General features: G+C 36.8%; 1 protein-coding gene across 4 annotated transcripts in view; it reads left to right on the top strand.

The window, feature by feature from the left end:
• Nucleotides 1-18,224, top strand: part of UBE3D (ubiquitin protein ligase E3D) — a 76,367-nt gene that overhangs the window by 48,775 nt on the left and 9,368 nt on the right. The window contains exon 10 of one of the 4 annotated variants that reach the window (XM_079327174.1): nt 958-1,604. The exons of 2 other annotated variants lie outside the window; for them this stretch is intronic. In XM_079327174.1, coding sequence (XP_079183300.1) covers nt 958-1,206 — 249 coding nt within the window. In that variant the 3' untranslated portion in view covers nt 1,207-1,604. Of the gene's footprint in view, nt 1-68; nt 142-957; nt 1,605-18,224 lie in introns of those variants that run through there. One more of the 4 variants, XM_079327175.1, reaches the window with a different exon arrangement.

Here is an 18,224-nt window from a genome sequence, read left to right as displayed (position 1 = left end):
TGCTTTAAAGTGACAAGTAATCTCTGCTGTGTTTTTCTAACCTTATCTCATCTTTCTCTGAATTCAAGCACAGTGAACAGAAAATGTCCTGGATATTGAATTCTTATGATGATATATGGGGCTGTTGAGCACATTTTCTCTCACTGCTGTTTTTGTGGGAAATCAGGCATTTTACTTGCCCTATCAGGCACTATTCATAAGGCCACAGACTGTAAACAACAGTTTTCAGAGTTAAACAGATCGTGGTTTTATTTTTTACTTTTACAGTTGCATGAAATTGAGGGAAGATTGTAATTAAGAACTGCTGAGATGTTTCAAAATTTTATTTCAGATAGCTCTTCATAGTTTTTGGGGCTGCACCCAGTACCCATGGTACTTTCAGCACACTGTCTGCATTGGTTAAGAGAAGTGAAGCCACTGTTTAAAAAAAACCAAAAAAATATTCATTCTACCATTTCAGTAAGAATTCCTCGTGGTGTCTCTAAAGGAAAAACTCATTTGCAGTTATTTTGCTTTCAAAAAAGAAGGAAAATCCAATGTTTCTCACAGAACAGCCTGACAAGTTCTCTGTCATTTAGTCTCTTAATACAGTGCAGGAAACTTGCTAAAGGGCAACAGCTTTAGAAATACAGAATATGAGTTGCTCAGAAAATATAAGAATGAATAAATACAGTATTCATAATAGTTTAGTACCTCTATTATATGAGTATCAAAAGGGTAATGGAAAACAAAATATAAAATTACTGCTGTCTCTCAGGTCTAAGTCCAAACGAAAGTGTCCCTTGATAGTTGGCGGTTTTTAATATCGGTACTTTTATTTTTTATGTGTCTCTATATATATGAAAAACAATCTCAAAATCATTTATTGCAAGAAGTTAGCTGAAGATTACAGATGCACCTGTGTCTTCTGACAATCCTTTTTGAAGCTAAAAGTAAAATTTAAAAAAATCTCTTCAGCTTTTCCATTTGTTCTGGGCATTTGGAGCTAGAGAAGATACACATATTCTTTTGAGCTGGATTCCACTCCTTTGGAGCACTGTCAAACAGCAGCAAATACTGGACAAAGATACAAGAAAAGTAAATACAAAGAGTGAAGGAATGGCTTTCAAAATATTTTGTCTTTTATTAAATTATCCTAGAAAAAAAAAAGTAAATAAGGGAATTTATGCAGTAAAATCACTTATTATCCTTTCAAATGTTTTTTAAAATCACAGGCTATTACTTGCCTGGTGAAGATATCCCACAAAATTCATTATAGGTCTGAATATGTATATTCTGTAGTATTTCACAGACAAAAGATGAGTTCCTAAATACTGTACAAATTTTCAAAAAGTATTTCTGTCAGGCTTGCAACTACCTATGTCTCTGAAACTTCTGCACTAACATTGACAATATTATGAAGTAGCCACTGAAAATACATTGCAATCTCTTTTTAAATACAGTCGTGTTTGTTTTCCTTAGCAGACCAATTCTACATAATGTAAACTATAGTGAACAAACCCAGAGTATTTAGTGTCATCCTCTTTTGGCTACTCAGATTTTACCCAAAATAAAGATGTTTTGATTTTTGCAGGCTAGTGTAAAAGTGCCTGTGGTGTGCTTTTTGTAATTTTGACTAACTCAGGTTTCCAGGATGACACAGAATGGATTTTTTTTTTCCTGTTTTATTTTTGATTATTATGTGTATGTTTTAAAGTTTAATTTCCAACTATTTATTTTAAACAGGACAGAAGTCCCAAACCATATATACAAAAGCAGAGGTAGTTTTGTAAGATATAAATACAAATATTTCAGTGGCTTTTGAATAAAAGAACTTATAATGTGTATATTTGGGAGTTTTTTCATATTTGTCTGCATTTAATAAGAGCCATAATAAATCTATTGAAACACTGAAGAATAGTTAGGAAAAAATTATAAAACTGTATGAACAAATTAAAATATAAAATTATGAACAAATGCTGCCAAGAGCAAATGATATTAAAAGAGTTAGTGTTTCAATGACAAATCTGAATACTTCTTTGCAAACTATTGAGATTTCTGTGTTTAATTAAGAAATTATTATTTTGTTTGTTGCTTAGTTGTTCCATATTAAGTTAATGTATATTATCTCACTCAGCTTATCTCACTTGGAGTTCACTGTAAGCTATCTTTTAAAAGCATCCCTGGAGTGTTCAAGTGTATATGTCTTGGACACTGAGACTATCCCTTTCTTTTGTTGTTAACCTCAGTCTCAGAGAGAACAATTTTTAAAATTGAACTATAATTAGTATATTTATGTCTTTGTTGAATCTGTACCAAAAATGTTTCATACTGATTCTGCATGCACTTTATTAAAGCATGTCTCCTGGCTGAGAACTGTTCAGCTCTGTATATGGAGGAGCTTACTGAACAATGTCCATTTGTCCTTATGTGTCCCTATATGACTCATCTATATCTGCAGCAGAGGCTCACATTTCTAGGCTATAGTTTTGTGATATCTGTGGCAGCTTTGGACATGCTGATGGGAAGGTATTATTTCCCTTATCTAATATGTGGCATGGCTACATTTCCTCTAATGGGAAGGAGCTGCCCATTTATATTGGCCTGAAACAGAAAGAAATCAATCATGTGCAAAACCTAAACTGAAGCTGTGAATGGGAAAAATGCAAGCCAAGCTTACTTGTGGAAGCACAAAATTTTGTGATTGTTTCAGTGCTCAGTGGTGGAAAATCATAACCTTGAGAGCAGCAGCCCCAAACTGAGATTCAAAATTTGTCATCAGTTTCTTGGAAAGGGCAAATGGTTCTTTTCTTCCAAGGCAATTTTCCAGCAGAGAGCATGAACCTGCACTTATCATAAACAGAAGTATATTATATTACAAAAAAAACATGAGCTCCAAGTAAGAAGCAGTGAACGTGTAGTGTGCAGGCAAGTGCCTTTTCTGGAAGTATGGTCTCCTGCTACTTGAGAGGGAAGATCTTCTGGAAGAACAACTAATTTCTGTGCAATTCCCTTCGCCTACAATATGGCACCTGCTACATAAGCATCTGGTAATACAGTTCAAGGCAGTTTTCCTAGAAAAGAATGTGTCATTGTGGGGCTTTGACCCTGGTTTCCCACCAAAGCTACTTTATCACTCCTCTACTCAGCTGGAGGGGGGAGAGAAACTACAAGGAACAGCTCATGGGTCAATGAAAGGACAGGAGGAAATCACTCACCTGCTACTGTCATAGGCAAAACATTTGACTAGGGGAAATTTAGTTGAATTTGCTAACAAGCAAATCAGAGTAGGATGAGAACTAAAACCGAATCTTGAAAATACTTACCCCAAATTCTCCCTTTTCAGGTTGAATAGTATTCTCAATTCTCTGAGAGCTCCTCCTAGCCATGCAAGGATAGGGACAATGGGGCTGTGGTCAGTTCATCACACATTGTCTCTGCTGCTCCTTCCTTCTCAGGCAGAGGACTCACACACTTCCACTGCTCCAGTGTGGGTCCCTTCCACAAAGTGCAGTCCTTCAGGAACAGGCTCCTCCTTGTCACTCCCCCATGGGGTGACAAGCCCTGCCAGCAAACCTGCTCCAGTCTGGGCTCCTCTATCCAAAAGTCCATCCAGGAGGCTGCTCCAGTGCAGGCTTCCCACAGGGTCACAGCATCCTTCAAGCATCTATGTGATCTGGCACAGGTTTCTCCACAGGCTGCAGGGGACTCTCTGCTCCAGTACCTGGAACACTTCCTCTCTTCCTTATTCACTGACCTTTGTGTCTGCAGAGCAGTTCCTCCCACATATGCTCACTCTGTCTCCAAGATTGTTAAACAGGTTTTTCCCCCCTTCTTAAGTCTGTTATTCCAGAGGCACATCCACCACCCCTGATGGGCTCAGCCTTGACCAGCTGTGGGTCCATCCTGGAGCCAGCTGGCATTGGCTGTGTCAGACATGGGGGAAGTTCTGACACTTTCTCACAGAAGCCACCCCTGCAGCCTCCTGCTACCAAAACTTTGCCATGCAAAGCCAGTATAGTTATTTACCATTTAGATGTGAATGTACCATTTGGATGTGATGTGAATTAATTGCAGGGATCCCGTTTAGATGGTCTATGAATAAACTGCTTGAAAGGGATGAAGGCAGAACTAATTAGGAAGGAAAATGCCTGATTGGTGCCACTCTTTCTTTTTTTTCTTTTTTCTGGTTTTCATCTATAGTGGACTTTCTAATTTTAACAGGTAACTCTAAAATCTAGAAGTGTAGTTTTTATGTTCTAATGATCGAGTAGTTGTGTAGGAAATATACTATAAAACAGAAACAGAGTTTGTCTTTATCAATAGGCATCACACTCTGGAAAAGACAAATACCTGTGTCTTATGTACATGAATATATATATATATAAAGAAGTCTTATGGGAGGTGTGATATACTATTAGAAAATCCATTCCTTTTTATTAATTGAGTCTGTTTGTGTCTGAGAAACAATCTCTGCTCAAAAGATGTGTTTAGACCAGTTCACAACTGAATACTGCAATATATGTTCAATGTGGTTTGTATAAGGCTGCTTCTCTCCAAAATCTTGGTATCTCTAAGATAATCTTAGCTGTACCCATGATTTATGTGAGGTGCAAGTGTCTATATTGTAGCTAAAAATGTGCAGAAATCACATTATCAGCAACAAAGAACTCTTTTGCTTTAGAAATAATACTGAGTCATTGGTTGACAATGATTTTATAATGGAGATTTCCCCTGGAAGTTAATGTTATACCATGTGTTTGGTGAATGTGTGTTGTTATGGAAAGCTACAACACTGTTCATTTCCATTAAGAGTCTGGATGGAAGCTTTGAAGATACTTGAGAAGTCCAGAAAACTCTGCAGAAAAGATGTATTTATAAGGATGATTCCTAGTAGGTTTAAAAGTGCTTTTAAAACAGATGGATACAACTCTCTTAGATTACAGCTATAGGCTGGAATAGATATAATGTTATCACAGATTACAGGATTTTGAGGAATCCTGAGGGGGGTTGTCAGTAAATTCTAGCATTTTGTTAACAGACAGGTCAGCTTGCCAAGGCACTTAGAGCAGCTCAGGAGTGTTACACGTTGGAGTTGGAAACAGCAATAATGTCTTCAAAGAGACAAATGGACAAATATACAGAAGGCTGTAAACCCAGAGCATGGTAATTGAATCGATGGCTTGACTGTGATAAAATACATGGTGGACAAAAAGGAAGAAGGCTGTTAAGTTCTCTTCTTTTTATTGTCAGTTGAAAATGAGTCCAGAATGGATCTTTTGGTGAAGAAATCAGTAATGCCTCCAGTGAGAAACACACAATTTGCCTTCCCTCAGAAGCAGAAGTCCATCATTCTGTTGTAATGTCAGTAAAGTAGTGTGCTCTAAATCATTGTACTTAAATCATGTAGGTCTGTTCCAGGGGTGCTGGCTGATGACAAATGGTACTGCTTGAAATCTTCTGCTGCTTAAGGAAGAAAACTCTGGATTTCAGAAAAGCTAGAATGGGCAGAAGCATGACATGAGGGAACAGGTCAGATCACTGTCTGTCCAGGGGCAGGGAAGGACCTGATGGGAAGTGTAAGAGATAAGATAGACCAACTACCCTTTTACTAGGCTGGTGATGTTCCCATTGACATATATCAGCACAACTCTGAGTGGCCAAAAAAAGGGACGAGATTACTTCCTTCATCTCTAAATTGTTTGCTGCTTTGATCTGTAAAAAAATATTGGTTTGTGTGAATATTTCTTTGTAATAGCTCCACTTCTTTTGAATTAAAGGAAGCTGTTTTACACATGGGAGTGTGTACAGGTATCTCAGCCAATGCATTTTATAGAGCTCCCAAAATAAAATTTTGAATACTCCTGTGGGAAGAAAGAGAAAGGCAAAAGGGTATACAAGCATTAACACAACCTACTGAAATAAGGAGACTGTTTAGCATCCAATAAAAAGCTGTTATGCCTTGAGGTGAAACATGGCAACCATTTAGCAATATGTAGAAAAACCTGCAGAAATCTGAAGATGCCATAGCTGAGTGAGATAACAGGGTGTGTTGAGTGGGAAGAATGTGATTTTTGTCTGGACTTTTGCCAGGCATTTTGGTTAAAGTTTCTTCATCTGTCTCTCAGAAGCTTGACAAGTAAAATAGGAAGTGATTCTGCCTTATGGAAAAAAATAAAAACATTATCCCTATATAGCTAATGTAAACTATAAAATCATAGCATATAGAGAAAGAGAGTATTTTAAAACACCAGTTCCCAGTCTCTATTATTTTTGTGAGCTGTGGCATTGTGGATTGATGAAATCAGATCAGGGAGCTGCATTTCTTCTGTTTCTTTTAGTGAGCTTGAGTTTTATATGGAAAACAGAAAAAAAAAAAAAGTATTAAGCACCTTGGCATGGAAAAGGATCTTGCCCAAAAACTTGTACAATTGAAGATATTATTTTAATCATACTGGCTATTTTGGTTACTCAGTCCACTTCCAACTTCTTCCACAATGCCTGGCATTTTTAAATATTATCCTGAAAACAACTGAACATTGTACTGTTCAGATGTTCTCACTTTCTGCGACTGGTACTGCTGACCTTCATTCTGCTTCTTATCAGTAAGTATATACCTGCATAATTCAGCTTTAAATAAAAGGTTTTCTTGCTGTTGATGCTCCAATCTTTGACACATTTTCTATTTTCATATGTCCCACCAAATTAATAAAGGCTATTATTGTGTAATGGGGGATGACTAGCTAACATATTTCTCTCTTAACTCACCAGAGAACCTGCTGCTGACTTTTTATTTCATGTTTTCATACAAAGACTATTTCATTCATCATTTGCCAGATTTTCAGAAGTTAAATTCTGGGACTGTCTTGTTTCCCAATTTGTTAACCACTTTGAGTTTGACACACTGATGAGTTTCCATGTTACTTTCTCATTTTTATTAGATAAAAGATTTCCTTTTTTTCCATGCCTTATGAGCAGACAGCTCTGTAATTCTTGCACTTTTTCCCTGTTTAGAAACTAATTTTCAATACTTATGTTACCTAATTGTATTTGCCTCTTTTCAGGTATGACAGAAAAACTGAGGCTGGGAGGGGAGCAGCAGGGCTTTATATCCTTCTTTGTAGCAAAATAGAATAGTAGAATGAACTTTACTTCTTAAATTAAAAAGAAAAAAGGTCTGCTGAAGACACAGAAATCTTCATATTTCAGTTTGCCTTCTCTGCTTGCACAGAAAAGAAGTGCATTTTCAGCTGTATTTTTGTGGAGCAGTAGCTAGCGACTAGTTAAATTAATCAGAAATGTCTATTCTGCATGATTGTCCTGAGGATATATCCCATTAATGATTGCTTTTTCTATTTTAAGGTAGAATGCATAATGTGACTAAATAATGTCTGTAAAACTTATGGTATTCTGTTCTGTAAGCTTTTACATGCCTGAGCTATATGGCTCAATGCTAAGATTGATTTTCAAAGACCCACTGAGCCTTATTCTATGTTTTTTAAGCCACTCCTGTGTGAGGAGTTTGGGGAGAGACCATTCTCCCATTTGCCTGGTAATTAGATCATCTTCTGAGGACTCTAGCATTCCACAAGGTTTTATCCACAGCACTAGATTTAGATGAAACAGAGCTCCAATTCCACCTGGAAATGATTGTGCTCCTGTAATTTAGTTAAAAGGAGCTGTCAGAAGTGAGACAGTGTTTAGTATTTTTAAGTGTAGCTGGGAAGCTGGAGAAAACCCTGGTGACACTTTGTAGCTAATCATTTTATGTAAGCCTTTCCTGCAAAGGCAGAGTATGCATTCCTAATACAAAACAATGAAGAAGTCAAGTGGGGCTCTTTTACAACAATACTGATACTGGTTAAAGGACTAATACTTATTAAAGTGCAGTGTCACTGTTGGATTGTACTCCTTTCCCAACCTACATTCAGATAATTTACAAAGCGATTGAATACCTGATCAAGTTTTCCAAAATGATTCTCAAAACAACCCCATAATAATTTTTTACAACAAGAAAATCATCTTGAAGAAAATGCGAGTCACAGAAAAAGAATTTCATGTAAAGATATTATCCTAATCTCACATGCTGCTCTATTTATGCAGAAGTGACTTGTCAGTCCAGTTTTCACCATTCCAATAAAAATTGCCAGGACTTTGGATTACCTGGAGTTCTCATTCAAATCAACAAATAGTGAATGGTTTTTAAAGTTAGGTAGTAATTTAGGGTGTCCAGCTGAAGACTTAGGAGCCATTTTCTTATCTTAAAAATTCTAGTGGTGGTCCCTCAGTGGTGGCAGCTTTGGTTTAATTAGTTTGTGTGGTATTACAGAAATGCACCCAAAGTATTTGTCATGATAACTCAACATTGTAGGCAAGGACCTGAACCTTTTGAAGTTAATATCAAAACTCTCTTTGGCTTCAGTGGTGCAGAACTGGCCTGCAAATGAATAAACCAGCCAGCTGGATATATTGTAGAGAAATAATTATTGCAGACTCTGAAATTTCCTCATTAACACTATTGCATGTGAACTTTGCAAGCAAATGCTTGAAGCTAATCTCCAATAGCTATTTGTTAGACAAGTGAATTAATAGTGGTGGCCACTGGTTCGTGCAGAGGGTGCTCTGTTGCTTTTTTGTCCTTTATTTGAAGACTTCAATCAGTATAAATGATGTAAAGGCCTCACTCCACTAGATGGGGAAAAGATGCTTATAATGTAGTACTTGCTTACACTCTGCAGTTATTGATATGATGTAATATTTTTACACTTGGTTAAGTATAGATTTTGAATAAAAGAATTTAATTAACACTGAATAAATGTTCCTCATAAGGGAAAAATTCTCTATTTCTGTTTCATTAATGCTTCATGCTTCTAGCAGTTAACTAATTTAATTTTACTCCTGGTGTTCAAGGTCTGTGCTTTTCTTTCCTTCTGTTTTTCAGTCTTGCTGTATTTAAACAGGCTTTTTTTGTGTTTTATAGTTGGGAAGAGAAGATCAGCCAGAGATGGAAGATAGGGAAAAGTGCAAAGCATTTTTTTCCTGTAATTGGACTTTATGTAATGCACAGTGGACATGTATCTATGACTATGCATGAAAAATGTGTAATGCAAAAAAAAGTTAGGTTTTTGGAAAGATCCCTGAGATTTAAACATTACAAACCCTATTTTTAGAAGCAAGCTAAGGGACAATTAATTATTTTAAATAAGTAAAGGTAGGGAGGATCAGTCACATTATAAAAGTAACCTTTGCACATGCAAGCAACCATGCTCATTTAATTTGGCTTAGGAAGAAATGTAGGGTTTTGGAGATCAAAATCCCTTTTGAGAGTTGTTTTTAGTTGTGTATGCAATACAATAGAATTTTGTATAAAATGCTTAAATTCAGGATACAAAATGAGTGAAATAATGTGGTGGATGTTCAAAGAGAACAAAAAATATCTGTGTATCAAGCAGCAGGGTGTTTAGTGTGGGAAGTCCAGGAGAATGGTTGTTTTAAAAGTTTGAGACAAACAATTTTTCATTTTTATTTTTTCCACTAACTCAGTAGAGTTTCATTAAAGGTTTTCATGCAGAAATATAAAGTGCCTGGTTTTGATTTTTGGTAGTTCTTAGTGTTTATCTTATAAAGATGGTAAAATTTTGAAGAACTTCAGGTTATTTCATTCAGACCTTAAGGTCTTGCTGTAATTCTCAGCTTTGCAACATTTCTATTTTGTTCTAGTTTATCATCTTTTTACATTTCTACTAATTTATGCTATTTTTCATTCATTGAACTTTGGGAAAAGCTAAATTTTGTTTTATAAGGCAGGCAATTATGGTTCAACAGCGTATTTTTTAGTGGCCTTGCCCTAAGGAAAATGTTTTAAACAGTATTTTGGAAGTCTTGGAGCAGACCAATGTGCTGTAATAATTATACTTCAGTAATCCAAAATGATGCCTCCAGGGAGATATGACTCCAGTGTATACTTTGTTCATATATATTTATCCTTGATGGTAAAATTGGATTAAAAAAAATAAGAAAAAGAATTGGAAGAAAGAATCTGGAAAATTGATTCTTCTTGAAGGTCATTTATTGTTTTCTATAAAGAAGTTAAAAATGAACATGAAAATCTCATTGTTAAAGAAATTGTTCTGGCTTTGTTTTGCATAATAAGATTTTTATCAGTACAAGAAAAGGTCTCATAATAATGAAACCTAATTGTTATTTTCATCTGAGACTGGAAAGTATTCAGTGGCTGGGAAACAAAGAAAAAGTGGGTGGAGGAAAAGAAGCTTGAAGAAAATAATATGGACTACATAGAGACATGAGCTGAGGAAGGATTCATACTATATTGTAATATGAAAGACGTTGCAAAGGAGGAGGGGAGAAGAGAAGGGGAGTCAACCAACAATGCAGGATAAGGCTTAATTCAGAAGTATTTTCTGTCCAGAATTTGACTAAAACATCTTCCTGGTGAATGAAGGAAGTTGATTTATAAAAAGAAACTTAGGCAGAAAAATTAAAAGGGACTGTGAAATTTGCGCTGTCTAAACTCCCCAAAAAGAGCAGAGTAGACAAAGTCCAGTTTGCAGGTTTTACAAAATATTTGAACCATTTGTGTTTGAGCACACCTCAGTTACTAATCTTTGTTAATTAACTGGTTCACTTAAAAATGCATGCAGCAGAAATACATTTACAGAGTCACAGCTTTGTTGAGGTTGGATGTGACCTCTTGATATCATCTTGTCCAAAAAAGCACAGTCAACTAGAGCAGGTTACTCAGGACCATGCCCAGTTGGGTTTTAAATACCTGCAAGGATGAACCTGTGCAGCCTGTTCCAGTGTTTTACCCTCTTACAGTCAAAAAGTGTTCAGCAAGAATTTCATTTTAATTTTGACAAATTAAAGAATTTGTGCTCACTGCCTGTTAGCAGGCACTACTGGGAAGAGTCTGGCTCTCATATTCCATAAGGTGTTTTTATACACCGATATGATCCCCCTGGACCTTCTCTTTTCCAGGCTGAACAGTCTCATCCTCTCCTCATATGAAAGATATTTCAATCTCTTAGTCATCTTCATGGTCCCTTAGCCTGTTTTTAGCCTTTTCCTGACTTCATTAAAGTCCATATCTTTCTTGTACTGGGGAGCCCAGACCTGCACCCAGCAGTCCAGATGTGCCCTTACCAGTGCTGATTTGGGGTGAAGGATGACCTCCTTAACTTGCTAGCAACACTTTTCCTGATACAGATGTATGTCCACTAGAAGTGTTCTGTTGCCTGGTCTTCCTTCATGAAGGGTAAATCCTCTTACAGATTTCCCTACTGTTCTCAGGGGCCTGACATTCTTGCAGGGTGATTATCAGTAAAGACTGAGGCAAAAAGGGCATTGTTATCTCAGCCTTTCAGTGTCTTTTGTCAGCAGGGCTTCAGGCTAATGCTGTGTTACTCCCTGCTTGTGTCTTTGAGAATCTGGCAGAGCTGCCTTCTGGCTCACTTGGTTCTCACCCTCTGCTGAAGTAGTTTGCTGTCCATGGTGATGACTGTTGATGCAGTCTGTTGTTTAACTGGACTGAGTATGGACCCAAAGAAGCCATTCAGTTTCTGAGATTAGGGTTGACTGCAACTGTTTGATGTTGCACTAGATCTCTTCAGTGATAGTTAGGACAGGAGTGTAAATATTGGTTTGGCAGTAGTCTTTAAATAATTGCATTGTCCCAGCCCAATGAGACAAGCAGTCCCTAAGTATCCCATACACATGTGCAGTTTGTCTGAAACCAGTTTTTTTGCATCTGTTTCATTTTGAAATGGTTCTCAATTCAGCCAGTTATCCAGGGTGCTGTCAAAGCCCATGTGTAAGCTGTGCTTTGCAGTGATAAATGAGTACAACTTGTATCATAATCTGATTTTTTTTTTTGCGTGGATCCCTTTTCAGAATGTGATGGGTGGCCTACTTTTATGGGGATGAAATATTATTTTCCTGTTCTTTTGTGACATAATGGGTCTTGTAAACATTTGCATAGTTTTTTGGAGTAGGTGGCATTTTTAGGATGGATATTAGTTATTTTGGGGATGCTGATACATCACCTCTCTGTGATCTGTATTTGTCTCTTAAATCTTCCTCATCTCTTGCTAATTATAGTTGGTCTTGGGGGGGATCATCTTCCTAAGTTAAATAGACCAGTGTAACACACAGTGTTTTCTGTATTCAGGTGAGAACTGGTTCATGTTCACAACCCCCAGATTTTTTCACAGTTCTGCAGTGGGCATATGCTAATGCACCTACACTCCTGTTTGGAAGCAAGCTTCCAGATCTCTGCCCTGAAAGAACGTAAACTTCTTTTTCTATTGTTTACAGGCTTGTTGAGCAAACTTGTTCTTTCCTTTCTGCTTCAAGAATTTTTTTTATGTCTTTTTCCTGCTGATTGATATATTTCCTCTGTTCTATCCATTGCGTTTTTTTAAAAACAGATATAAGCTCTTCAACAGATTCTGTGATTACTGTTACATCAGTTTTCTGAAACTGAGAAGAGGAAGAGATTGTGCAGATTTTTTTCTGGTTGACTATTTTGCTTACCTAAAAAAGTCTCCCTCCCATCTTTTTTTCTTTTGTCTTCTCTTCTCCCCACCTGCTGGCTCCTGAAAATTGGAAATATGAGAGGCCTTGTCTGAGCATTGGTTTAAGAGCCAGGAAACCCTTACTCTTTCCATGACTCATTGTGTGTGTCCTTGGGCAATCTGTTACTATTACAGATAAAAGCTGTGCATAGCACTTGGCTGAAAAATTAAAAGCATGATGCACAATCCAAGGAGATTATTTCAAATTGAAATCAAAGCATGGCAAAGGTGGACAGAAAAGAGAGTCTGCAGAAGGTCAGTGTGGAGGGGAAACAGCTTGTTTGTGAGCTCCATGAAATGGTTATGAAGGAAGATAGGTAATACAGGGATTTCTGTCTTGTTGAACCCTTTGGGTTCTGTCATAGTGCAAGCATATGCTGTGGTAGTAGCATACACATCTCTCCATTTCAGAGCTGATATGTTCTTATTAGAAATGAAATGAGTAAATAAGAGTGATGGAAGAGGAGAAGGTGCACTGTTCAATAGATGCACCTGCACTCCATTTTGTAAATCCAGTTTTCTTGGGAGATTTGTTTGTTGGTTGTGTTTAAATGTGTGTAAATGCCTGAGGTTTTCCTGTTTGCTTAATTTTTGTTACATTTCACATCTTTAAGGATGTGAACTCACAATTTAGAAGAAGTAATGGACATCTTTGGAGAGAGAAAAGGCCTGAGGTTTCTAGGCAGGGTCACCTTGGCATCAGAGAAGACAAATGGAATAATTTACCTGTATTTTCCATGATAAATCAGACACAAAAATAATTTCAAGAAGTAATAGAATATGACTGATATGATATGATATGATATGATATGATATGATATGATATGATATGATATAGAAAGCTGCCTTCTGTATTCCTTATGTGACTTCTCTGAAGCTGGATATGGTGAAAAGCTGCCTATAGAGTGCTCTGCTTTCAAAGTGTATTTGCAGACATTTTAATACCATGTCCATTCAGTGTTCATTCACATGGCATTGCCTATACCTTTATTTTGACTATTTTAGTGCTCTGTACAGCAGCTCCCATTGCTGTGATATTGAGGGTGATAGTTTTCTATTCAGCAGCAACCTAACCAATCCATCTCCCCCAGCTTCTTGTTCATGTAACCTTGTCTCTTCCTTCTGCCTCTTTGGCATTATCCAGTGACTATGCAGGTGTGCCTCACAGTGGGGAGGAAGATTGCAAGACTGGTTATTCCTTAACTTTCCACCAAAGAAATGCATATTTCTCTGGTGAAATACATTAGTGAAGGCTGTTGGGGTCCTTGTATAATCTTTGATATTTCATTTGGTGGGGAAAAAAAGGCTGTGCTTGGAATGAGTGTTTGGCTTTGAATTCTTAAATGCCTGTGTTTGGGGTTTAGTCCTGTTTCTGAATAGTCTGGGTTAATTGAGAAGAATGGTATCAGGGTTCTGAGACTGAAAGTTTTCTGGTGGTGCTACAGCATGCAAAAGGTCATTGTTGCAAAAAGTCAGTCCTGCCCCTGCAGTGGAAGTTGCTGTCCTGATGCCAATGAGTGGCATCTCTCTGACCTCTGCTTGGGAGTGTTAACTTGCATTTGCCACTGTTGCTGCTCTTCTGACATGCTGGGATAGGAATCTGATGAAGAGAGTGGTTCAGAAAGGTTTTTGCTCTGGATTCTATGCTATCAGATGTTTATCCTAGCTTTTGTGATCTGTTTTTATTTACAGAGTTGAAATAATTGGTCTGGTTTATAGCTGGGACCACTTGGAATTCTGTATTTCATTAAATTTAGTCCTGTTATTGCAAATGACATTATGGATCATCAATGGATCATGCTCTGTCTTAAGATTCCCATGGTTCCTTGTACAGCCCTTCCTTTTTGAAGGCTAATGAGCTTTCAATTGCCATTAACTGATGCATTAATCAAAATTTTCCACATCTGTCCTGTAGAGAGCAAGTATTCAAAATTGTCTGGTACCTGTCAGAGACAGGAATCCATAAGCTATTTATGAGTCTAGATTTGACTCCCACAAGCACTTCACCACATGAATAATTGCCTCCTTTGGACAATAGAGGTGTTCCAAAGTGTGTATAGAATCAAAGATCCAGGGCAAAGTTCAAATTTCAAGTAACCATGTTAGTGTTGAGGAAATCATTAGAATCAAAAGGACAGGGGAATTTGTCTCAAGTAAAAATTGTTTTTTTTCAGTACTGTTTTCAAAGAGAATTCTCTGTCATCACTTGTTTTAAAATCTTTCTTACTCTCTTGCTAATTTAATAGACTTCTCTCTCATGGGTGACTACTGACAAGAAATACTTAGAAAGGATGCAATTTAAATGTACTGAAGTCAAAGTTAATTGCATTAAACCTTCTTAAAATGCAAGAATCATATAATACCAGGAAAATAAACATCTAGCATGCAGAAATTACATTACTAAATTCTTTCTCTCGGCTGTTTTACAGGCACACTTTTTCATAATGAAAGACATAAGGGACCTCAGTATAGTCTAGACAATAATTTTAATTTCTTATGATGTTCTCAGTCAAATTTTTGACTTTTGAGGTTCAATCATGCTGAGAGTTCCCAGAGCTGAGGTCTCATGATGGCCCATGGTATCTCCATAGTTAAGTTTTATTTATTTTGTACATCATGTCTTATTTTTACATGAATGTGGCAATAAAACAAATTAATAATGAACCTCATACATATTTCAACACCTACTACACCACAAATACTTGCTTTTAAAAATCTTCACTTTATTTACTTTTAGTTTTGTATGAAATTAATAGTAAATCTTGATGAAAAGAGGTTTAATTTGCAGGATTGATTTTTGAGGAGTCTGCTTTCAAGAAAAAAAAAAACTGCTTGAAAGCTTTTATCTTCATTTACCTTATTGCTACAGGAAAAATATTCAAAAATGGTAAATACTGTAATTTTTGTGAAGCTTCAAGGTCAGTAACTGTTCTTTTTACCAAGAAAACATCTGTTTCATGAGTTTGAGCCTTAAAATTGATGGTTTCAGCTTTTGTTCTGATTGCAGCTGGCAAAAGAATGTCTCAATCCCTAGAAATAAAAATCAGTTTGACCTAGTAATGGCTATAGGGATCTTAGAGACCAGAAATCCACACTGTAAAAATACCTGCTATAATTTAAGAGTTCAGATCTCACTGAGAGTGGCCTTAAAATCCTACACCTTTTAGAGGCTTTGAAAAGGTTTTATTACCCAGCCAGTGTTAAGCAGTGTTTACTGAATGCTTGGCCATTTAATAGGCATCATGAGATTGTACAGGAACGGGATGACCTGGGACCAAAGAACAGCCCTACTCAGACTCTAACCCCTGGGAATGAATCACAGTGGCAAAAGACATTTTCCTAAATATCCCTTAGTTATTGTGGTTTTGTGTTTTCTTCTGTGTTTGTGTTTCACAGGATACAAATTAATGCATTATATAATTTTTTTCCTTCATCTTCTTGCTTCGTGCTTTTATTGCAGCCATATCATCTTCTAAACACCTGTTCCTGTTTTAACTCAGTCTAAATCTCTTGCCAAAAGCTGAACTCTGGTTGGAATGCAGTAGTCCCAATAAGGTGTTAAAAATAAAATAGTAGTTGATACTTAAATACCCATTTATATACACAAACAAATTAATCCTCATACCTCATGCAGTGAGGTATTTATTCTCATTCCAGTTTTAACTGCCAGGAAGCAAAGAGAGAATTTAAGCAGCTAATTTTTCAAACTTGCTTTTTTCCATAAAGTTTTCAAAAGATAACCTAATGAAGATGTGTTCAACCTATCTAGTTTCAAGTGTTATATAACTGTGCCACATTCTCCTTCAATCTCCTCCACTGTTTTTTCTTTAGAGTTTTGGTAGATTTGACTGCTCAGATTGCATGTAAAAATAAAGCTTGTGTGTAAATGTGAGCATATAACTAAATAAAAGATATCATTTATTTCTGTTCTCTAATGCATCCATTCTATGTTGTGCTCTCTCTGCCCTCTCCTCACATCTTACTGGTATTTCAAATCATATGTCAGGTAGCATTTGGTTTTGGTATGTTGAAAAATGGGCATGCACACAGGAGATGGCCATGTCTGACACTGGTGGCATTGAGTATGTGACAAGATATTCCAGAATTTTCAGCATGACATCACAGTGTAGCATGACATCACAGCTCCTGTAGCATTTGCTAAGGGAGACTTAGAAACCCAGTTTACATCCATGTGCTGGTTTCTGTGGTATAAATAATTATAAACATTGCGGGATATGAAGGGGTAGAACACTTCTTGGCTTTCAGGGCTTGGTAGTTTTTCTTTTTAGATAAAAAATGTAACACTGTAGAGACAAAAGCAAAATTAAACTGCAATTATACTCTCCAGGCCATCAGCTAGTAGAGTAGTAACCAGAGTGGTTGGTTTGTGGCTTCTTTGTTTGTAAAGCACCTTACCACAGTAGTTTTTGATAAATCTTTTCCCTGCAATCTGTTTGAAGGCAGAACATGTGACCTCTGGTGCTGCTCTATAATTTCCTGTGTGAGTTTTACCTGTCTATTGTGTTTTCTAAGGCATTTCAGTGTGAGACATAAGAAGGTTGTCTTATGATTGGCTTCAAACAGACTCTGAACAAAGACCTAAGTTTGGACAGAAAGACTGATTTTCATTAAATTAAAATTCAAAGGTGCATTGACCTACAACATTAATGTCTCTGCCATCTGGCCAGTAGAGAATCCTGGAGATAACTGTATTGCTATTACACTGGGAGTTAAGGAGACTGTGAGGGAAACTCAATTTCTTTGGTTGATGCCTGTGTGATAGCCTTGTTAATACATCCCAATCACATCTCTTTTATTTAGTGCAAATGCTTGCCTACACTTCAATTTGTAGCAAGATATACTGTTTTCTCCTCCTTTCTTCTTAGGTTTCCTGTTCAGTTCCTCTTTAGCTTTCTATGTTTCTTCTAAACCTGAAATAATCATGGCCTATTGTTTTGCTCCTCTAAAGAGCAAGGGAATTGAGGGGAGAAAAAAGACAAGAAACATAAGCAAGGATAGGCATCTCCAGCCAGGCCCTGAAGGGGATTCTGGCTTCTAGATTTTACCTGCTGCTGCAGCTGGGAAACAAATAACTATTTTTGTAGTAATTTTGCTTTTCTTGGAGAAACTGTGAGCAAGACTTTATCTCCTACTGCAGTATATCTTACATAGTACAGGCTGGAGGTAAATCTTGATGAAAGGTGTATTGTGTGGGCTTAAGGGAAGGATTGATTAGAGTGAGAAAAAAATGGTTAGGAGTAGTGGTTAAAAATAGGAGAAAGACGATTTGAGTTACTGTGGGGAATGATTCAATAACAGGGAATAATAGAGAAAATGTTAGTTTATGGTGAAGAGATCATTTGAGCTGGAAAACTAAGCTGGCAATAGAAGACTAAATTATTCATTTTTCTGGTTTGGATGATGCAGCACTTGAAAGTTACCTTTCTGTTTGAGAGTATGCTGCAGTACTTCATGGCTAAAAGGAAAGGGAAGGACACAGCTGCCATCTTAAAATTGAACTGTGTTACTGTGTAGTAAAGACTTAAAACCAGTTCTTCTCTTTCACGTATGGTATCACTTTTCTCTTTTTAAGACACAATAGGGTTGAAATAGAGTAAGAGAATATTTTGGTGAGATAGGATGCTTCATAAA

This window comes from Erithacus rubecula (genome assembly GCF_903797595.1).
Source record: "Erithacus rubecula genome assembly, chromosome: 2".
Lineage (NCBI taxonomy): Eukaryota > Metazoa > Chordata > Aves > Passeriformes > Muscicapidae > Erithacus > Erithacus rubecula.
Note: the sequence above shows the minus strand (reverse complement) of the source record. Positions and strands in the feature narration are given on the sequence as shown.